Here is a 22,543-nt window from a genome sequence, read left to right as displayed (position 1 = left end):
AGTTGGACCCAGGCTGCCTGCGGGAAGTGCCACTTGGAATCGAGCCTGAAGCTGCTTGGACCTTCATGCTTTAGGCGGCTGGAAGTCCTGGGTCCTGTCTAACTTCAATCTTACCGGCTTTAAGCCACCCAGAGCAGTCTGGGAATCCCACCCTGAACCTACCCTCCATTCTTCTGGCTCGTTTTCTAGGAGGCCAGCGGGAGGTTCCCTCTACAACTACTGTCCATCCCTCCGGGGACGGTAGGAAGTCCTTCCTCGAGCTTGCCCACTCCAGCAGCAATCCGGCGCACAAAGGAAGCAGAGGCGAGGTGGTGTGGTAAAGGCTGTTTATTGGTCCGGGTCCAAGCGGCGTAGGCGCGGGTAGCGGTCACAGAGCCGCCACGCAGTCAGTCCCGGTGTATCCCGGCAGGCGCAGAGCAAACTTGCGGCGCACGTCGTCGGGTACGAACCTGCCAGCCACGAAGTGGTGGCGCCCAGAGAAACGGCCGGCGCAGCGCTTGGGCGCCGCGAGCGACACCAGCACGTCGGGCCGCAGCCCGTCTTCAGCGTCACAGCCGGTCTCGGCGTCCCAGCCTGAGGGAGGATTGGGCGGAGGAATCCGGGGCCACTCTCAGACTAGAATCCTGCCCCTACCTCCCCTCCCCCGACACTGAGCTTCAGCCCTTAGACAAGTCTCACCCTCTCCTTGAAGATGTTTCCTTCCTTTCTCTGACCCAAGCTTGTTTTCAGCCATCATTTCCACCACCTGCTGCCCTCTCCCAACCAGAGCCTCTGCCTTCTGACCTGGCATCTTTCCCTCTACCTCCTTGCCCATCCATCTGAGCCTTTGCCTTAGCCTAGAGAGCCTCCTCCCCTCCAGACCTCCCAGCCAGACCCCAGACCCCGCCTCTGACTAGATCCCCACCCTCTACTCTGACAATAAACTGAGAAGCCTCCTCCATCAGACCTGTCTCCTTGCCTCAAGTTCTTTCTTCTAAACAAGACCTTACCTCTCCCCTCTCTGACTAGAGACTCATTTTTCCAACTGGAGATCCATACCCTTACCCTCAGACTAGATCCTGCCTTTTAACTACGGAGGACCCTGTCCTCTCCCTCATTGGGCTGTAGCCTCTGTCACCTCTCCAGTAAGACTCCACTTGCAGTCTAGCAGCCTTGCCTTCTCTCCTGACTCTGATCTGATTCTAGCGACACTAACCAGAAGGCACTGGCTCCTCTCTCTGACTTTAATCCTTCTTCTTTGACTCTAGCCTTCACCCTCAGGCTAGAGGCCCCTAACAATGGCCTCTGACCTATTGGGGCTACTGTCTCTGTCCTAAGCTGAGACTGCATACTCTCCCCTCAGATCAGACAGCCCCTGCTCAGTAGCACCCCATTGGGATGGCTTTGGAATCCTGAAAGCTGGGGATCATCCCTCAGAGTCCAGCCACCCCCACAGAGGGTCCGGCTGGCCAGCAGCTGTTTGTTCCATTTGCTTGTCGCCTAATGGCTCCAACAGGCATGGGGCGGCAGCCAGGGCAGGCACAGCCTTTGCCGAGTGAGCTCACGTCTGCCTAAGCGACTGGGCCACAGGGTGGGCAGAGGGCATGAAGGCTGGGCACACAGGGAGGAAAGGAACTGGGGTGGGTCACCTGGGGCAGCGGCTTTGGTCTTCCCCACCCACAGGATGCATGTGACCCTTGGCTGCAGCCAGAGTATATACTCATCCATGCTAGGGAAACTGAGGTTCAGAGCAGGCAGATAGGTAGGGGCCATCAGAAGTTGGGACACGGGGGTCTCCACCCAAGCCCCCAAGACATGAAGTTGTGCTCCCCTGTGCCCAGCATGCCTGAGGGAATGTCCAGGCTCACGAGGGGTATGGACAGCAGCTTGAGTGTTGCCAGTGCACGCGTACAGGGGCCCCCAACCTTGCCTGGCTCCACACCAGGGCCCAGCACAGCATCCACCACCAGCCCATAGGCTTCATTAATGAGCTGTACCTGGAAGGGTGGGCAGGGTCAGGAAGTAGCCCTGGGGCACCATCTCCCACCTCCACCCTTGTATGCCACCCAGCACTGACCTCGGTGGGCAGGTAGGACAGAAAAGGGATGTCCATCTTCTCGCACTGGGTGGTCAGGTCCTGGTGCAGCAGGTCAAGTGAGCGTGTGGGGTAGAAGATGGTTGGCTCATACTCCTGGGGGTGCAAAGAATGGTCAGCTCTGGGGGCCCACCCAGGCTCCCTGACCTTGTAACCTGGGACAACCACTGGGCATATCCTGTAACTTGTCCCACCATCAATGTCCCCCTGGGATGCAAGAATGATTTCTTCAGGGACAGGAACCCAGGGAGCCAAAGGCGGCCTTGCTACTCACAAACACTAGCAGGTGCCGGGCACAGACCAGCCCCACTGCCCCATTCTGCTCTGGGCCACACACAACTAGCACCGTTCTCTGCTTCCGGGAGAGAGCTGACAGAGGGAACACCTGGTGGGAAGCACAGCAGAGGTAGAGGCACAGCATTTGACATACCTCTTTGCTCAAGTGGGAAATATGAGGCGCAGAGGAGGGGAAGGTACAGGGCTGGGCCTGAGAGCAGTGGAATAAGACAAGAGGAGAGGCATTTTGGGTGAGGGGCTGGGGCTCTTGGGGCCTCAGTTTCCCTGATGGAGATGCAGAGTCCCTGTCTCGAGCTCTCCCAAACCAAAGCAGGAAAAACGTGCATCCAGCCACTGCCAGTCTCCTGGATTGAGGTTTGTTTATTCTTTGCCTGAGTCGCAGACCCCCACCTATGTGGCTGCCCCTCCCCCACCCATGTTTCCAGACCTCAGCCATTTCTGAAGGCTCCAAAGTGCCTGGTACTTCTCTTTCTCCTTCTGTCCTATGTCTCCTGGTATCTCTCAGACTCCATGGCTCTGTCTCCATCTTTCAGACTTTGTATTCTCTCTGCCTCTATGGACGTGTACCTCTCTTTCTCTCTAACCCAGGTGGTTGGATCCCAACTTGCCCTGGCTCTGTGTTGCCCTGGCCTCTCTCCTCTCCTGGTCTGTTTTGCCTCTATTAAATGGGAGTGACAATGGCACCAGGCAGACAGGCACGTGGGGCATCTCCTACATCCCAGTGAGGCTCCAGGGGCCCTGGCTCCAACCACACAGAGGACAAATTATCCTGTTTTTGAGTCTTCTCCCCTCAGTTCCAGAGCCATCATGACATGCCATGAATATGCATGCAATTCATGCCAGCCACACCAGGCCCAGAGTCCAAGACCTAAAACTGTGTCCACTGGCCACTGGCTGGGAATTAAGAGCTTCTGGATGGACCATGGGCTTTCAGTGCAAAAACTGGATAAGTTGCACTGAGAGCCAGGACAGAGTTTAATATACCAGGTTTCCTTTCGGGGCTTTGATTTTTATAGTTTCCTTCTCCTCTGGGCATCCTGCCCGGGATATGTTTCACTTGGAAATATAAACATTTAAGTTAAGAAAAGTTAAGAAATTGAGTCCCCATAAAAAAGATATTGAGTGTTTTTTTTTTTTTATTTTGCAGTTTTCGGCTGGGCCTGGGTTTGAACCCGCCACCTCTGGCATATGGGGCCGGCGCCCTACTCCTTTGAGCCACAGGCGCTGCCTGAGCTTTTTTTGTTTGTTTGTTTCGTTTTTTTTTTTTTTTGTAGAGACAGAGTCTCACTTTATCGCCCTCAGTAGAGTGCTATGACGTCACACAGCTCACAGCAACCTCCAACTCCTGGGCCTGGGCGATTCTCCTGCCTCAGCCTCCCAAGTATGCCTGCCACAACACCCGGCCATTTTTTTGTTGCAGTTTGGCCAGGGCCGGGCTTGAACCCGCCACCCTCGGTATATGGTGGCGGCACCCTACCCACTGAGCCACAGGAGCTGCCCAAGATACTGGGCTTTTAAAAAAGTATACAGTGGGGCGGCGCCTGTGGCTCAGTGGGTGGGGTGCCAGCCCCATATACTGAGGGTGGCGGGTTCAGACACGGCCTGGCTGAACTGCAACCAAAAAATAGCTGGGCGCTGTGGCGGGCGCCTGTAGTCCCAGCTACTCGGGAGGCTGAGGCAAGAGAATCGCTTAAGCCCAGGAGTTGGAGGTTGCTGTGAGCTGTGATGCCACAGCACTCTACCCAGGGCGAAAGCTTGAGGCTCTGTCTCAAAAAAAAAAAAAAAAGAGAGATTCTCTTGTCTTAGTCTCCCAAGTAGCTGGGACTACAGGTGCCCATCACAATGCCCAGCTATGTTTTTAGAGATGGGGTTTTGCTCTTGCTCAGGCTGGTCTGGAAACTATGAGGTCAGGCAATCTACCTGCCTTGGTCTCCCACAGTGCTAGGATTACAGGCGTGAGCCACCACGTCCCAAAGAGGTGCTGCTGCTTCTTTTTTTTTGACACAGAGTCTCAAGCTATCATCCTGGGTTGAGTGCTGTGATGTCACAGCTCACAGCAACCTCAAACTCTTGGGCTTAAGCGATTCTCTTGCCTCAACCTGCCAAGTAGCTGGGACTACAAGTGCTCGCCACAACGCCGGCCTATTTTTTTTTGGTTGCAGTTGTCCTTGTTGCTTAGCTGACCCAGACCGGGTTTGAACCCGGCACCCTTGGCGCATGCGGCTGGTGCTGTAACCACTGTGATACGGGCACCGAGCCAAAGACGGGCTTCTTAAAGGCTGAGCCATCCTAGTCCTCTACCTGGGTGGGCTGGCTATCTGGGGTTGGGGTCAGGGATCAGGTACCTTTGTCACAGCCACAGCACTAGCATGACCGCACAACTCCACTAGCTGCTGCCGCCCAAAGCGATAATCCTCTAGCAGCTCCCGCTCCAGGGCGGCTGCCTCCGCGGTGCTGGGGAATAAAGTGGGAAGAGACACTCAAATACAGACTCAGATGGAGCCAAAAACATTCCGCCAATGTTCCAAGCCAGGTCCGTTAGCCACTTCCCACCCTCTTCCCCAGAGCAGCTTTTGCAGCTCTGAGTTGCGGAACCCCCCTCAGTTTCCCCACCTGACATATGGAAGCCAGGGCGCGGGCGCCCTCTGGTGGTAAGAGATGTGCATGGCGGCTCATGTTGATTCCATCGCTCCAAAGTAGGGAGCGACCGAGCCCAACCAATCTGGAAGCTCCCACTCCTCCAGGAACCCAGATGGGGCAATGGAGCATGAAGGATTGATTGGATGGGGGCAGGAGATGGACTAATTTCAGACAGTGTGGATCACTGAACGAGCTTCAGGACGCTGCAGGGGTCAGACTGTACTGATGTTTAAAGGCTGCAAAGGAGTTTGATGGCTCACTCTGGGAGATGGATGGAAGGCCTGCCGCTATAAGACCTTTGGTGACTCTTCTTTGGGGCAGTGATGAAATTAGATTATTTTGTGGCCAGAGAGACGGAGCCCCCTTGCTGGAGACGAAACTCTGCCACCCACTTCACTGTGTAGACGATTGGAATTTGTCCCTCGGCAGAAGGTAGGATGGGGGCTCTTGTTAAAAATCATTGAAAATGTGGCTTGGCGCCCATACACAGTGATTACGGCATCAGCCACATCTGAGGCTGCCGGGTTCCAAGCTGCCCAGCCCAGCTAAGAAATAATGGTAACTGCAACAGAAAAATAGCCAGGCATTTTGGTGGGCACCTGTAGTCCCAGCTACTTGGGAGGCTGAGGCAAGAGAATCACTTAAGCCCAAGAGTTTGAGGTTGCTGTGAGCTGTGATGCCAATAGCACTCTACCAAAGGCATAGTAAGACTCTGTCTCTCCCCCCCCCAAAAATAAATGGGCACACCTGTGGCTCAAAGGAGTAGGGCGCTGGCCCTATATGCCAGAGGTGGCGGGTTCAAACCCAGCTCCGGTCAAAAACTGCAAAAAAAAAAAAAAATCATTGAAAATGTTGGCCAAGCACATTGGCTCACGCCTGTAATCCTAGCACTCTGGGAGGCTGAGGGAGGTGGATCGACTGAGCTCAGGAGTTTAAGACCAGCCTGTGCAAAAGCAGGACCCCATCTCTATTAAAAATAGAAAAACTAGCTGGGCTTTGTGGTGGGCACCTGTAGTCCCAACTACTTGAGAGGATGAGGCAAGAGGATCATTTGAGCCCAAGAGTTTGAGGCTCTCCTGAGCTATGACACCACAGCACTCTAGCTGGAATGACAGAGACTCTGTCTCAAAAAAAAAAAAAAAAAGTTAAGATGGTGATGGCAGAACATTAAATCAAGTGTTGGGACTTTCTAAGTACAAAGACCATGCAAGCCCTGCTGAAGGGCTTCCCATGGAGCACAGACTTAGTGGCTGGAGAGCGAGAGATGACACTGAAGTTGGCCCTCACCTCAGAATTGAGTTGGGGCTGCTAGGGCTGGGGTTTAAGGCTTGATGCCACTTCTCCCAGGCAGGACCCCCTTCCTTTTCTGCTGACGAATAGCACTTACTTCCTTACTCACCAGCTCAGGAGACCCTAGGGACTGTAGTAATAATAAAAGAACCAGGCCCAGAAGAATTGTAAGAATAACTAATGACTCAGAGAAGCCAAGTTGCTTGCCCAGGGTCATGCAGGAAGTAAATAGGAAAGCAAGAACTTCTCCCCTTTGTGTCTGTCTCTAGAGCCACAGGGCATAAGCAGACACAGAGCCAGAGGTTTTGGGGGGAATGAGACCTAAGGAGTTTCACTGTATAATTCTGTGAATGGGAAATGACAAATACCTGGCCAGTTCTGCAGCATGATCAGGTAGGGTAGGCAGAGTGCATGGGAACAAGAATTGATCTAGGATAGGAATCAGGGAATGCTTCCTGGAGGAGGACTGGAGCATCGTGGTTTATCCAGGCAGCAAGAAAAGCAAGGACAGAGTCCCTGTGGTGAGAATGAGTCTGATATGTTCAAGGATCAGGAGGGAGGTCAGGGTGGCTGCAGCCATCAGCAAGAGGACAGGACAGGCAGGACCTGAAATGCCAGACTGAGGGACATGGCCAGAAAGACACTTCAGGAGATAGAGGTTCAGGGCTGGGAAATCACATGCCCTGGGTCATCCCAACAAACAAAGCCAGATTCAAAGCAGGCCTGTGGCCAAGGTAAGATGAAGTTGAAGGCCTAGGTGGGGGAAAAAGACCTCACAAGGAAGTCAAAGAACACCCCCTGGCAGGCCAGTTCAGCTCCAGGAAAGGCATATCAGAGTGAGTGTATTCAAAGTGTAGAACCTGGCATGGAGGAACATGGCTCATTCCTCAGACCTATAGATGGCAGGGGTTAGCTTTGAATGCTGTCCCAGCAGGAGGGTTGGGATTCCTCTTCTCTTTCTGTCCCAAAGCTTTGGCCTATGGCAGTCACTTGAAACATTATCTTCCTGTCTAACTGGTTTTTAGGGTGATAATGGGGACTTTGTGTAGAGGGTGACCCAGGCTAGGAGCCTGGGTGTGGGCACAGCAGCAGCTCTGGGTGGGATAGAGAGTGAACAGGAGCCCAAGCGGGGAGGATGGCAGGTGGGGCAGGTAAGTCCTACTGTTGCAGGATACCACGGAGTCCTATGCCCAAACTCAGTCCCCATGAAAGAAGCTGTGAGGCTCCAGGATTTCTCTGTCATACTCAGAAAGCCTGAGATGACCTGAGTCCACAGGGAACTGGACCCGACATTCCCAAAATGCTTCCAGGAGGGGGCAAGGAGGGTCCTCACAATGGAAAGTGGGTTTTTCTGGTTGGGAGATAGGGTCTCACTCTGTTACCTAGGCAGTAGCACAATCATAGCTCACTGAAGCCTAGAACTCCTAGGCTCAAGTGATCCTCTCACCTCCGCCAGGCATGACCCACCATGCCCAACTGAGGGAGCACTTTTGGAAGTGAACCCCTCAGGCCAGGGTGCCCATGCACCTACTTCTCTCCACCTCATGCCTCTGAGCAGCAGACCATTATTGGTCTCCTGGCCACCCAGAACAGTATTTCACTCCTCAAACTCCTCCTCAACCAGAGCTGTGGGGGCTTGGAAAACTTCAACACTAGATCACATCACCTGTCCCAAACCTTCTGTCTCCCAGTGCTTGAGAAACATTCAAACTCTTCACCATACCCATAAGGCCTCCATTATCTCTAGCCTCATGGCCCCTGGCTCCCCTTACTCTGATCAACTCCTACCTGTCCCCTGTGAAGCCTCCCCCACTCTCCTTAGTTGGTATTTGAAGCCTCTCACACCTGGTGGTCACAGCTCCAGCTCTGGGGACACTCTCCCCCAGGCTAACTACGGACATCAGCCTAAGAAGTGGGGCAGAGGACATGGTGGGCAGTGGCCGTTGGATGATCTGATTTACAGTGAGGTCCATTACCCTGTCAATCCCACGTCCGAAAGACTTTGAGGACATAGTACTCAGGGTGAGGGGGGAGTCACAGCCATAGCTGCATACCCCAAACTCACCAGCCTGCCAGCAAATGGTCCCTGGGTCCAAAATCAGCTTTAGCTGTAACTTCCTTCCCCAGGCCTATTTCCTTCTCTGGACAAGGGAGATAGTAGCAGGATGGACCATCAAAGGAGCATGCGCGAATTGAGGCGCTAAGCTCAGCCCCTCTCAGATAGGTAACGGGGGCTGTGCTCTAGGACCCCTGAAGAGGCGGAGGCAGGTTGTCGGGTTGATGAGGAGTTAATTGACGGTCTGATTAATCATTCATTAAGGGATGGCCTGCCGTTCTCCTTTGGCAACACAGCTTAATCTCCTAGCAAGATGCCAGGTGGGCCTAGAGCTCCCCAGCTTCATCCCCGCAATACTCCTGTTTCTGGTTCCCAATCCCCATCATGCCCCTGCCTTCAGCTTCAGGCGCCATCTCAGCCACATCCCAGCTTCAGGTATCCCTCCCCTGGCCCCATCCTGGCTATGCCCAGCTCCAGTGTCCCGCTCCCCAGCTGACCTGAGGAAACGCCGCTCCTCGGGCGCCTCCTCCGGGTCTGGGACAGCCGCACAGCTCATGGTCGAGAGAGCACACGTAGCCTGACTGGCGCGCCACAGCCTCATAAGCAAATCCTCCCACCAGGGGCACCTCCCCCTTTCCCCGCCCCGCGTGGCCTCCAATCAGGAGGCGCCGCGAAAACGCTGCCCGTCGTCATTGGTCGGTGGTTGTAGGCGACCTTAACCCTTTCGTGCCAGGAGGGGAGCTGCCTGCCGGACCGATAAAGTCCAGAGGCGCCGCAGATTGGCAGGGAAACCAAGTCTGGAGGGCAGTTATCCCCCACATGTAACCCTGATCTGAGAGCAAGGGACCCTCTCCCTAGCCAACCCCCTCCAGGTCTCCCCTGCCCGTGGATCCCCACGGAAGTCAGATCCAGATCTGATCCAGAGCCCTCAGTCCTGAGGTATGAGCGGTGTTACTGACAGCCAGGGCTCTACAGGGAAGTAGAAAAGTTGGGTCGATGCCTGTGGCTCAAAGGACTAGGGCGCTGGCCCCATATAGCGGAGGTGGCGGGTTCAAACTTGGCCCAGCCCAAAACTGCAAGTAAAAAATAAAAAAAAAAAAAAAACAAACAAAAGAGAAGTCCAGACATATTTGGGAGCCAAGACTGATGTGGATCATCCAGGGGCAGCCCTTGGTGAGTTGTGAGGTCACCCAGCATCACGTCTTCTGCTGAGTTCCCTGGTGCCAAGCTGGGCCATCCCTGTCCCCTTCCCCAGGACAAAGGCAGGCAAGGTCTCTAGACTGTTTATTCTCTCCTAGTGGGGAGGAGCGGTATCCAGGTAGCTGAGGGCACAGGTCCCTATGTGTAGCACACGTAGCCATAGTTGGCGTTGTCAAGCTCTTCGGTGGTGCGCAGCCCGTACAGCTCCTGTACGAGGGGAGACACCCAGCGTGTTGTGTGGAACACTGACTCACCCACCTGTGGGGACAAGAGGGTATGTGTTGGGGCACAGCCACTCCCACAAGAGCTACTGGGACCACCACTTCCTCACCAGGACCCACAGCTCCTATATACCTTTCTCCTCCTTGCACCTGGTAGTCCCCACCCCTCAGTCTCTGGTTTTCTGTAGGAGCCTGTGTGAGTCATTTTGGCTCTGTTTCTGCAGTGGTCAGGACCCCCTGCCCTCCAGGAACCCACCTTCCAATCAGGTACATCTTTCATGATGATGGCTTCCTCCTCCAGATTCTCCCGAAGCATCCGCAAGACCCTGCGGGGGTGGAGAGGGCAATAGAAGTAGGGTGAGAGCCTGGAATGTGCCCTGCCAAGCATACATCCCGCCAACTATCCGTTTCCAACTCCCCCTTCTTTCCCTTTCCCTCTCCCACCAGTTAAACTCCTATTCTTTCTCCTGCCACAGCCCTAATGGCCTCCCAGTCTTTCCAATTCCCACTCCTCTTGCTTGGGTCTCTGCAGCAGACGATCCCCATGTGCATTAAGACCACTGTCCCTGACACAAGTCAGGCCCTGCTGGCTAGAGGCATTCAGTCCTGAGACCTAGCAGCCCTACCTCCGGTCCTTCTCTGCCAGGAACAGTGGCATCAGGGCAATGCGGGCCTCCAAGTCCTCAATCAGCAGGCGCCTGTGAAACCCCGAAATTGACACTTGGGTCAGACCAGGCCAGGCCAGGCATAGATGACCTGGACCTCAGAATTCCAGGGTGCTGTGTAGGGAAGGGGTGAGGAGGACAGGCAAGAAGGGAAGAGGGAGCTAGAGTGCAGCCCTGAGATGCAGGCGAGTGGGTGGGTAGCTCCCTGGGCAAACGCCCACAAGACTGTTGTCTTCACACTTTCTTTTCAATTAAAAACTTTTTTATCCTAAAAATACCCTGCCTGATGATTGCAGTAAAAGGGGTGTGAATTTAATCACAGGGCTGTGGGCCTTACAAAACCACACCCCCTGCATCTCAAAATAACCACAGGGCCAGAGGCCACGGCAGGCAGCATCATTCATTCCTATCTTCTCCCTGCTTTCTGGCAGTTTCCAAATTCCCTAGAATGAGCCTCAGCCCTGTTTGTGCTATTGGGGCCTGGGAGGTAGCAGTGCCCAGTGATGTGGTCCCAAGAGTGGTCTCTGGCCTGTCTTCTTTGCCTGTGTGGCCACTACCTCATGAGGTCTGATTTCTAAGACGTTTTTATCATCCTTGACTGGTCATTACTAACATAAAACTACCCTCCACGTAATTTGTTACCCTAACCCGGACCCTTGGGTTTCCAGCTTCAGGGGTCAACTATACCAAGGTAACGTTTTAGTTTTTTTTTTTAGAGATAGGATCTTGCTATGTTGCCCAGGCTGTTCAGCTCAATAGACATTTATTGAGGCTAAAGTCTAGAAGTGAAAGTATTAACAACCTAACAGAGGTACCTTTTTTTTTTTTTTTGAGATAGTGTTATTATGTTGTCCTCAGTAGAGTGCAGTAGTATCACAGCTCACAGCAACCTCAAACTCTTGTGCTTAAGCAATTCTCTTGCCTTAGTCTCCCAAGTAGCTGAGACTACAGGCATCTGCCACAATGCCTGGCTATTTTTTGGTTGCAGTTGTCATTGTTGTTTAGCAGGTCCAGGCTGGGCTCAAACCTGCCAGTCTTGGTGTATATGGCCAGTACCACTCAATGAGCTACCGACCACAAGCCCTAACAAAGGTGCTTTACAGACACCCCACCTGGGGGCCCTACCTGCGTTCTCGATTCCACTTCATCATGCTCCAGTACCCATAGAACAAGGTCCCGATGCCCATGGCCAGCATGCTGTAGCCTATGGAGAGAGGGAGGCTCCTGCTCAGCACTGGAAAGCCTGGCATCTCCCTTAGACACCCACATCAATAGCTCCCAGCTGCTGTTGCTGCTGTCACTCTCTCTACAATCAGGGGACACTGGCAGCTTCTCTCTCACAGGTGAGGTTCCCTGAGCTGCCAAAACTCTGCCCCTATGCTGGGGCTTCTGGAAGGTACAGGCCAGGCAGGGAATGCAGGAAGGCTAAGGGTGTAAACCAGTGATTCTCAACCTTCCTAATGCCACAACCTTTTAATACAGTTCCTCATGTTGTGCTGATCCCCAACCATAAAATTATTATCATTTCTTTTTTGTAGAGATGGAGTCTCACTTTATTGCCCTCGGTAGTGTGCCGTGGCGTCACAGCTCACAGCAACCTCTAACTCCTGGGCTTAGGTGATTCTCTTGCCTCAGCCTCCTGAGTAGCTGGGACTACAGGCGCTTGCCATAACGCCTGGCTATTTTTTGGTTGCAGTTTGGGGGCTGGGTTTGAACTCGCCACCCTTGGGATATGGGGCCAGTGCCCTACCCACTGAGCCACAGGCGCCGCCCCATAAAATTATTTTTGTTGCTACTTCATAATTGTAATTTTGCTGTTATGAATCATAATGTAAATGTCTGATATGCAGGATGTATTTTCATTATTACAAAGAGGTCACGACCCATAGGTTGAGAAAACATTGGTGTAGACATTAGTTATTGGGTGGCCCCAGCTCTACCATTATTGAAGAGGTTGTTTGGACCTTGGTCATCATCAGGCTAGTCCCCACTGGGAAGGGTGGCTCCTGGCCACCTGGGCCACTGCCCTGTTGCTGCCTACAGGGGGCTGCCAAAGACAGGCAGGGCCCTTTGAGGGCCCCACAGCCACCTCATGGGCTCCAGGGGTGGCATTCCTATCTCCTATCATGGCAAGGTCAAGCCCCTTGCCTTGTACCCTTGGGCAACCCCAAGGGGTAACAGAAGCCACCACGAATATTTACTGAGCACCAGTAGAAGACCTGGTCTAATCCTGACTTTATAGCGTGGGGATCCACTAGGCCCTAGGGTCTTCAGGGAGGCCTGGGATGCCTAGGGTCTGCCTCCCATTCTCATCCTGCACGCCTCAAATCTTTTCAGTCTCAGTCTCTTTTCTCTGGACAGGCCTCCTGGTTCCAGGGACAGACCATGCTCCAGTTAACAGTCAGCAAATGACCAGCAGATGGTGAGTGTGGCCATCCTTGGGGCCCCTGGGAGGCTGCTGGTATCTCTGTGCTGCTCTTTCCTCTTTAGCTTGGCTGCACTATAGGACTCACCAGGCACCTCTGCTAGATCCAGAGATAAATGAGAAAATGATCAAAATTTTTTTTTTTTTTTTTGAGACAGAGTCTCACTATGTTGCCCTCAGTGGTGTCACAGCTCACAGCAACCTCAAACTTTTGGGCTTAAGCAATTCTCTTGCCTCAGCCTCCCAAGTAGCTGGGACTACAGGTGCCCCCCATAATGCCTGGCCATTTTTTTTTTTGTTGCAGTTGTCGCTGTTTAGCTGGCCTGAGCTGGGTTTGAACCCGCCAGCCTCAGTGCATGTGGCTGGTGCCATAACCCTGTGCTATAGGCGCCAAGCCAGAAACTTATCGATTTTTTTACCCATGGAGTTCAACATGTTAAAAACATAAGCTCAGGTTAGGACATTTCAAAGTTATGGGGAGTAGAGATTGGACAGTGAAGATATAGTGGGTCGTCTAGGCTCAGAGGCACAATCTCTCCAAAGAGACCCTGGGTGCTCAGGACCAGCTCTCAGACAGATGCCTGCACTGGTCACTCAGCCTGCAGGTCATTATCCTTTTTGTCAGCAGACAATACTGTTCCAAGGTTTCTGTTGTGGCAAATGGGACCCTCCTTGTAGAGACCACTTGCCCTCATACCTGGACAGCCGCATGCAGGCCTACCTGTAAGATAAATTCTACCTTTTTTTTTTTTTCTGGTTTAGAAGTAAGATACATTCTAAAGAATAAGATGAAGCCTGCAAGATAAATTCTTTTTTTTTTTTTTTTTTTTTTATAAATTTATTTATTTATTTTTTTTAATTTGGCCGGGGCTGGGTTTGAACCCGCCACCTCTGGCATATGGGACCGGCGCCCTACCCGCTGAGCCACAGGCGCCGCCCTGCAAGATAAATTCTAAAGAATAAAATGAGACCAGCACAAAGGCTCGCAGGTTGGAGATCAGCCTGAGCCAGAGAGAGACCTCATCTCTAAAAATAGCCAGGCATTGTGGCTGGCGCCTGTAGTCCCACCTACTTGGGAGGTTGAGGCAAAAGAATTGCTTGAGCCCGGGCGGCGCCTGTGGCTCAGTGAGTAGGGCGCCGGCCCCATATGCCGAGGGTGGCGGGTTCAAACCCAGCCCCAGCCAAACTGCAACCAAAAAATCAAAAATAGCCAGGCGTTGTGGCGGGCGCCTGTAGCCCCAGCTGCTCGGGAGGCTGAGGCAAGAGAATCACGTAAGCCCAGGAGTTGGAGGTTGCTGTGAGCCGTGTGACGCCACGGCACTCTACCCGAGGGCGGTACAGTGAGACTCTGTCTCTACAAAAAAAAAAAAAAGAAATGCTTGAGCCCAAGACTTTGAGGTTGCTGTGAGCTCTGACGTCATAGCACTCTACGAGGGCGACAAAGTGAGACTCCGTCTCAAAGAAAATCAAAACAAGGGCGGCGCCTGTGGCTCAGTCAGTAAGGCGCCGACCCCATATACTGAGGGTGGCGGGTTCAAACCCAGCCCCGGCCAAACTGCAACCAAAAAATAGCCGGGCGTTGTGGCGGGCGCCTGTAGTCCCAGCTACTTGGGAGGCTGAGGCAAGAGAATCGCTTAAGCCCAGGAGTTGGAGGTTGCTGTGAGCTGTGTGAGGCCACGGCACTCTACCGAGGGCCATAAAGTGAGCCTCTGTCTCTACAAAAAAAAAAGAAAATCAAAACAAACAAAGAATAAAATGTTTTCAGTACAACACAGGAATCTTGTACAATTATTTGCTTGCAACCTGTGCAGGGCTTTTCTTCCTCAACAAGGTCCGAAGATATCAGGATGGGTCTGTGTCTCAGGAGCTGCCAGTCTGGTAAGGGAGGTGGTGAGGGTCATGTAGAAAAGGGTATATGGGACATTCCTAAAAACCTAGACAAATGGAAACATATCTTGTGTTGATCAATCAGAACACTTAGCATTGTGCAGATGGCAACATTTCCCAAACTGATGTAGATTCAAAAGGCAATCCTATCAGAATTCCAACCTTTTTTTGGTCCTGTTACAGAAATTGACTAGCAGGTTGTGAAATTCACATGGAAATGCAAGGGACCAGAATAGTCCAAACAATCTTGAAAAAGCACAAAGTTGGAGGATTTGCAATTCACCATTTCAAAACTTATTACACAGCTGTATGTACAAGACAGCGTGGCGCAGTGTAGGATAGACCCGTTCATCAGTGGAATAGAACTGAGAGTCCAGAAATAAGCTCTCACGTTGGGCGGCGCCTGTGGCTCAAAGGGGTAGGGCGCTGGCCCCGGCCAAAAACTGCAAAAAAAAAAAAAAACTCTTACATTTATGCTCAATTGATTTTGGACAGGACAATTCAATGAAAGGAAAAAAAGCTTTTCAACAAATGGGACAAGTGGATAGGTACATGCAAAAGAATGAAGGTGTGCATCTTCCTTATTCTATACACAAAATTAACTCAAAGTGGATCAAAGGCATAAATGTAAGAGCTAAAACTGTAACACTATTAGAAGAAAACATAACAGGGTGGCACCTGTGGCTCACGCCGGCCCCATATACCAGAGGTGGTGGGTTCAAACCCAGCCCTGGCCAAAAACTACAAAAAAAAAAAAAGAAAACATAACGGTCTCTGTGACCTCAAATGAGGTAATAGATTCCTAGATATGACAGTACAGGCACCAAGTAACAAAAGAAAAATAGATAAATTGGACTTTCTAGAAATTAAAAACTTCTCTGTTAAAAAAAAAAAAAGCAAAAACAAAAACAAAAAACCCTAGATAAAAGAGCCCACGTGGAGAGTCCTGAGTGAGTTCTTCAATTCTTTCCCCCTCCCAGAAGCTCTGGTGCTTTTTACTTCTTTTGTATTCCATTTTTTTTTTTTTTTTGAGACAAGAGTCTCACTTTGTTGCTTTCAGTAGAGTGCCGTTACATCACAGCTCACAGCAACCTCCAGCTCTTGGGCTTAGGTGATTCTCTTGCCTCAGCCTCCCAAGTAGCTGGGATTACAGGTGCCCGCCACAACACCTGGCCATTTTTTTTTTTTTGGGAGACAAGAGTCTTGCTTTGTCACCCTCGGTAGAGTGCCGTGGCGCCACAGCTCACAGCAACCTCCAGTTCCTGGGCTTAGCTGATCCTCCTGCCTCAGCCTGCCTCCCGAGTAGCTAGGACTACAGGCACCCATCACAATACCCGGCTATTTTTTTGTTGGTTTGGCCAGGGCCAGGTTTGAACCTGCCACCCACAGTATATGGGGCTGGTGCCCTACTCACTGAGCCACAGGCGCCGCCCTTCTGTATTCCTTTCTAACTTCTAATAAAAGTCCTATCTTACTACTGGAAAACAAACAAAAAAAAATTTCTCTGTTGTAAATGGTACCATCAATTAGCTGAAAACTCACAGAATGGGAGAAGGTATCTACAAATAATTTACCTAATAAGGGAATGGTATTCAAAATATATACTTCTATAACTCAATAATTAAAAAAAAATTAAAAACGTATAAAGAGCCAATTTAGTAGCTCACAGCTGTAATCCTAGCACTCAGGGAGGGGCTGAAGTGGGTGGATTGCTTAAGCTCAGGAGTTTGAGACCAACCTGAGCAAGAGTGGGACCCCGTCTTTGCTAAAAATAGAAAAACTAGCCAGGCCTTGTGGTGGGTGCCTGTAGTCCCAGCTACTCAGGGGGCTGAGGCAAAAAGAACACTTTAACCTAGGAGTTTGAGGTTGCCATGGGCTATGACACAGCAGCATTCTACCCAGGGTGACTGAGACTCCGTCTCAACAACAAAAAAAGAAAAACAAAAATGCTACTCGGGAGGCTGAGGCTGCTGTGACTGTGATGCCACGGCACTCTACCGAGGGTAACATAGTGAGACTCTGTCTCAAAAATAAATAAATAAAAATTAAAAAATAAAAGCAACAAAAACAAGGCTCAGGACCTGTAGCTCAGTGGTTAGGGCACTGGCCACATACACCAAGGCTGGTGGGTCAAACCGAGCCCGGGCCTGCTAAACAAGGGCAACCACAACAACAAAAATAGCCAGGCATTATGGCAGGCTATTGGGAGGCTGAGGCAAGAGACTCACTTGAGCCCAACAGTTTGATGTTTCTGTGAGCTATGATAGCAAGGCACTCTACCAAGGGCGACACAGTAAGACTCTGTCTCAAAAACAAACAAACATGGAGTTACCAGTATGACTCAGCAATCTCTTATATTCACAAACACTTGTACAAGAATGTTCACAGCAGCATCAGCCACAATAGCCAAAAGGTGGAAACAACGTAACTGTCCATGCACCAAGGGATACACAAAATGTGGTATAACTGTACAATGAATATTCATCCTCAAAAGGAAGGAAACACTGACACCTGCTACAACTTGGATGAACCTTGAAACACTGCACTATATGAAAGAAGCCAGGCACAAAAAACCACACAGTATATGATTCCATTTACATGAAAAGCCCAGAACAGGGAAATCCATTGAGGTAGGAAGTAGATTAGTGATATGGAGTGACTGCTAATGTGAACAGTTTCTTGTGTTTTTGTTTTTTGGCTTTTATCTAGGCCAGATGAGTAAATAGTGTTTCTTTTTCTTTTTTTTTTTTTTAAGAGACAGAGTCTCACTTTATCGCCCTTGGTAGAGTGCTGTGACGTCACAGCTCACAGCAACCTCCAACTCCTGGGCTTAGGCGATTCTCTTGCCTCAGCCTCCCAAGTAGCTGGGACTACAGGTGCCCACCACAACACCCAGCTATTTTTTTTGTTGCAGTTTGGCCGGGGCTGGATTCGAACCTGCCACCCTCAGTATATGGGGCCAGCACCCTACCCACTGAACTACAGGCGATGCCCAATAAATAGCATTTCTTTTTGAAGAAAGTGTTCCAAATTTAGACCATGGTGATGGTTGTACAACTCTGTGAATACACTAAAAGTCAGTCAATCAGGGCGCTGGTTCCATATACTGAGGGTGCCCGCCAAACTACAACAAAAAAATAACCGGACATTGTGGAAGGTGCCTGTAGTCCCAGCTACTTGGGAGCCTGAGGTAAGAGAATTGCCTAAGCCCAAGAGCTGGAGGTTGCTGTGAGCTGTGACTTCACAGCACTCTACTGAGGGCGACAAAGTGAGACTCTGTCTCTAAAAAAAAAATAAAATAAAAATAAAAGTCGGGCGGCGCCTGTGGCTCAGTGAGTAGGGCGCTGGTCCCATATGCTGCAGGTGGCAGGTTCATACCCAGCCCCCGCCAAAAACCACAAAAAAAATAAAAAATAAAAGTCAGTAAATCAAATATACTTTTTTTTTGAGATAGGTTCTTGCTCTGTCACTCAGGCTGAAGTGCAGTGGCCTAATCACAGCTCACAGCAACCTCCAACTCCTGGACTTAGGTGATTCTCTTGCCTCAGCCTCCCAAGTAGCTCAGACTACAGGTGCCTACCACAACGCCTGCCTAGGCCTTCTAAAGCTCTGAGATTACAGGGATGAACCACCATACCTGGCCCCAACACAGTTTAAATGGCAGTTATAGTAGGTCAATCTCTAGAATAAAGACACAAGATAAAAATGAAAGGGCTATCCATTGGGATGAGGAGGCAATGGACAGAAGAGAGGTGAGTGTGAGAGGTACATGGAGGAAGTAGGTGGAGGGAATCATTTCAGGAGCAGCTGGATCAAAAGTGGCCTGAGCCAGCCTAGCATGTTCTGGGATGCTGGCAGTGAGTGAGTAGTCCAGACAGAGAGAGGGAAGTGGGTGTCATGATGGGGCCACTGGATTTGAACAGCAGCAGGGGAGGGTAGGTCTGATGTAGGAGGGCTACTGTGGACCATAACTTAAGAGTGGCAAGGCTGTAGGGTAGAGGATGAAAGGGAAGGGGTCAGGGTGGAGCATAGTACCTTTGCATTTGCTATTCCCTCTGTGTATCAGGCTACTTCTCAGAGGGGTCCTCCTGGCATACCCTGGCTTAAGCAGGCCCCAGTTATCCCAGACCTACTACAACTAGAAACCTGGGTATGATGTGTCTTGTTTTCTTAGCTGGGGTATAAGCACTTGGGGACAGAGCTTGGTGGCATGTGCTCACTTAACAATGAATGCAGGTACATAAACAAAGACACTACCAATGGGGTATCTTCCTCACCCCTCTGCAGCAAGGAAAGAATAGGGTGGATTTGTATGTGCTGTAACTAAAATCTGTGAAAAGTGGTGCCTTTAAGGAGACCTAACACCAGGCAGTAGTCTTTCAGACAGTGCCCAGGAAAAGGGAGCCACTTCTGTGTCACGAATTAGAAGACCAGTGGAAAAGGCACATTTATTACTTAAAAATTAAAATGAGAGGCATGGGCCAGGCAAGGTGGCTCATGCCTGTAAAAGCAATACTTTGGGTGGCTGAGATGAGAGGATCCCCTGAGTTCAGGAGTTCAAGACCAGGAACTTAAAGAGACCTTGTCTCCACGAAAAAAAAAAAAAACTTTTTTTAAATTAGCTGGGCATAGTGGTATATACCTATAGTCCCAGCTACTCAGGGGCCTGAGACAGGAAGAACCACTTGAGCCCAGGAGTTCAAGGTTACAGTGAACTACAACTGCACCACGGCACTCCAACCTGGGTGACAGGTGAGATTCTGTCTTAAAAAAAAAAAAAAAGCTAGGCTTGGTGCCTGTAGCTCAGTGAGTAGGGCACCAGCCACATACAGTGAAGCTGGCTGATTTGAGCCTGGCCTGGGTCTGCTAAACAAAACAGTGACAACTGCAACCAAAAAATAGCTGGGCGTTGTGGCAGGCACCTGTAGTCCCAGCTACTCGAGAGGCTGAGGCAAGAGAATCACTTAAGCCACAGCACTCTACTGAGGGCGACATAGTGAGACTGTCTCAAAAAAAAAAAAAAAAAAGCCAGTAGCCAATCTAATACATACCCACATAAGTGAAAACCTCAAATCAATTCAAGGTTGGGGTCAGGGAATGAGGGAGTGGGAAAGGGGAGGAGGGAAGGAGATTACATTATATGGCACACCTTTTGGGGCGGGACACAACTATAACAGGAACTTTACCTAACAAATGCCAACAGAGTGGGTGATGCCCGTAGCACAGTAGTTACGATGCTGACCACATGCGCCGAGGGTGGTAGGTTTGAACCCAGCCCGGGCCAGCTAAACATCAATGACAACTGCAACAAAAAAATAGCCAGGTGTTGCAGCCGGCGCCTGCAGTCCCAGCTACTTGGTAGGCTGAGGCAGGCAAATCGCTTAAGCCCAAAAAGAGTTTGAGGTTGTTGTGAGCTGTGATGCCACAGCACTCTACCAAGGGCAACATAGTGAGACTCTATCTCAAAAAAAAAAAAAAGAAAAAAAAAAGGCAAACAGTGACCTAATTTTTTGTACCTTCAATGAACCTGAAATAATAAAAAAAAACAAAGAAAGAAAAAGTTAGAAAATTTTTTTAAAAATACACAAAAACAGAGACAGGGATGCCACAAGGGGGAAAGCCCAGAGGGCCTCTAGGGCTTGGATCCTTTTGCTTGGTCTAGTTGCAGGTCATATACACGCCTAAGAGAGTGAGCTTGCCCAAGTGTTACACCTCAAAAAAAATGAGGAGACTCTGAACACAAATTCCTTCAATGTATCCTAGGACAGGAGTCAAGTGCTCAGGAGCCCAATCTAGCCTGCAGTCTGTTTTTGCATGGCCCTCAGGCTAAGAACACATTTACATAAATGGGCTTCAGATATCTTCAGATCTGCACAGCACCTGGCCCTTTACAAAAACAGTCTGCTAATCTCAGTTCCAAGAAAACCAAGAGGCCAGGAAGGACTTGAGTTTTCAGGTGACAGTGATTTTTTTTACTCCCTGAATTACATGTTTTTGTTTTTTTGAGACAGAGTCTCACTATGTCGCCCTCAGGAGAGTGTGGTGGCATCAGAGCTCAATGCAATCTCAAACTCTTGGGCTTAAGTGATTCTCTTGCCTCAGCCTCCCAAGTAGCTGGGACTACAGGCGCCTGCCACAAAGCCTGGCTATTTTTTGTTGCAGTAGTCATTGTTTAGCTGGCCCAGGCCAGGTTGGAACCCGCCAGCCTCAGTGTATGTGGCTGGCACCATAACCACTGTGCTACGGGCTCCAAGCCTACATGATTTTTTTTACAATGCATTTTTTTTGTTATTTCTTTCTTTCTTCTTCTGAGACAGAGTCCTGGGTAGAATGCTATGGCCTCGTAGCTCACAGCAACCTCTAACTTCTGGGCTCAAACAATCCTCTTGCCTCAGCCTCCCAAGTAGCTGGGACTACACGTGGCTGCCACAATGCAGAAATGGCTATTTTTTTGTCACTCTTGCTCAGGCTGGTTTTGAACTCGTGAGCTCAGGCAATCCACCTGAGGAGGCCTCAGCCTTCCAGGGTGCTAGGATTATAGGAGTAAGCCACGGTGCCCGGCCTAGGTTATTTTTTTTTTTAATTAAAGCATTATTTTCATAACATACACAGCTTTCAAATGTAAAGTTTGATTAATTAAGGCAAATGTATTCACCTTTAAATTACATTTTAAATTTTGCATTTTTCTGTTACTCTGAGTGCTAAGCAGGGGTGCCTTTTATGTTGCCTTTTACATTTTTCTCTGTTAATAACAAAATGCCTTTTATGTTGCCTTTTACAATTTTCTCTGTTAGTAACAAAAACTTAGTAACAAAATTTAAAATGTTACTCAAAACATCTGAAAACCTTAAGAATATGAAAGCCCTGGACACCCTTAAGGTGGCCACGGGCTACCAGCGAGGAACCAATGCAAAGAACATCTTTTTTTTTTTTTTTTTTTTAGTTTTTGGCCGGGGCTGGGTTTGAACCCGCCACCTCAGGCATATGGGGCTGGTGCCTACTCCTTTGAACCACAAGCGCCGCCCCGCAAAGAACATCTTATAAATTCCCTCGAGATTCCAGGTTTCGTCCCAGCCTTCCCCTGGGTGACTCTGAGGAGGGGGGTTGCAGTCTCTCTCGGGCCTCAGTTTCCCCACCTGTGAAACCCAAGGGTAGCCGAGGGCTAGATCACGCACTCTACTAACCTCAGTTTAACCCACTGTAAAATAGGAGTAAATAACGGGACCTATCTCCTGGTCTGTTACGAAAGGAAGCAAAGAGCTTAGTAAGCGGTCGACAAATTGCCATTCTTTTTTTTTGCAGTTTTTGGTCAGGGCTGGGTTTGAACCCGCCACCTCTGGCATATGGGGCCGGCGCCCTACTCCATTGAGCGACAGACGCCGCCCAAATTGCCATTATTCTTATTGTTATTACTGCATTATTCTTATTGTTATTACTTAAGTTATTGGGGATTCCCGGGCTTCGCTTCTGTCACACAGCGGGAGAAACTGAGGCCCGCTTGGGTCCCCAACGCCCCGCCCCCACCGCAGCGCACCGAAGTCCTAGACCTTGGGATCCCAGTGTAGAGCGACACTGACCAGACAATCCTCGACGGGGCAGGTTCCGTTTGTAGTCGATGGGGCCGTAGCCCCCGGGAGGAGGCATGTCCTGCTTCACCTTCGACGCCGCCATACTCACAAGACGCCACACTTCCGGACGCGGAAGGAAGTGACGTAGAAGCCGCCGCCATGATAAGTGTGGCGGAAATACACTCAAAGCTCTCCCTTTGCTGGGGAACTGGGGCGTTGG

General features: G+C 50.4%; 2 protein-coding genes across 2 annotated transcripts; both read right to left on the bottom strand.

Annotated features, from left to right (window-relative positions):
* Positions 1–309: 309 nt before the first annotated feature.
* YJEFN3 (YjeF N-terminal domain containing 3) lies at positions 310–9,695 on the bottom strand. The gene is given in 8 exon segments (XM_053585336.1): positions 310–573; positions 1,629–1,812; positions 1,815–1,976; positions 2,057–2,170; positions 2,349–2,459; positions 4,717–4,825; positions 8,855–9,430; positions 9,558–9,695. Coding segments are annotated over 7 exon segments (990 nt in total). The 5' UTR covers positions 8,959–9,430; positions 9,558–9,695; the 3' UTR covers positions 310–367.
* NDUFA13 (NADH:ubiquinone oxidoreductase subunit A13) lies at positions 9,625–22,491 on the bottom strand. Its single transcript, XM_053585339.1, has 5 exons — positions 22,333–22,491; positions 11,569–11,647; positions 10,405–10,476; positions 10,035–10,104; positions 9,625–9,815 (listed from the first exon to the last, which is right to left on the bottom strand). The coding sequence occupies exons 1-5, from the start codon at positions 22,424–22,426 to the stop codon at positions 9,696–9,698; spliced, it is 435 nt and encodes a 144-aa protein (XP_053441314.1). The 5' UTR covers positions 22,427–22,491; the 3' UTR covers positions 9,625–9,695.
* Positions 22,492–22,543: the final 52 nt, after the last annotated feature.

The sequence above is a fragment of the Nycticebus coucang genome, chromosome 3 (genome assembly GCF_027406575.1).
Source record: "Nycticebus coucang isolate mNycCou1 chromosome 3, mNycCou1.pri, whole genome shotgun sequence".
NCBI lineage: Eukaryota > Metazoa > Chordata > Mammalia > Primates > Lorisidae > Nycticebus > Nycticebus coucang.
Note: the sequence above shows the minus strand (reverse complement) of the source record. Positions and strands in the feature narration are given on the sequence as shown.

Bases quoted from the DNA above. Each gene is read 5' to 3' on its own strand.
- NDUFA13 (XM_053585339.1), bottom strand. From the start codon at position 22,426: ATGGCGGCGTCGAAGGTGAAGCAGGACATGCCTCCTCCCGGGGGCTAC. The intron at 11,648-22,332 runs GTCAGTGTCGCT...CTCTCTCCATAG, and splicing joins GCCCCGTCGAGGATTGTCTG to GCTACAGCATGCTGGCCATG. The intron at 10,105-10,404 runs GTAGGGCTGCTA...CCACCCCCGCAG, and splicing joins CTGGCAGAGAAGGACCGGAG to GGTCTTGCGGATGCTTCGGG.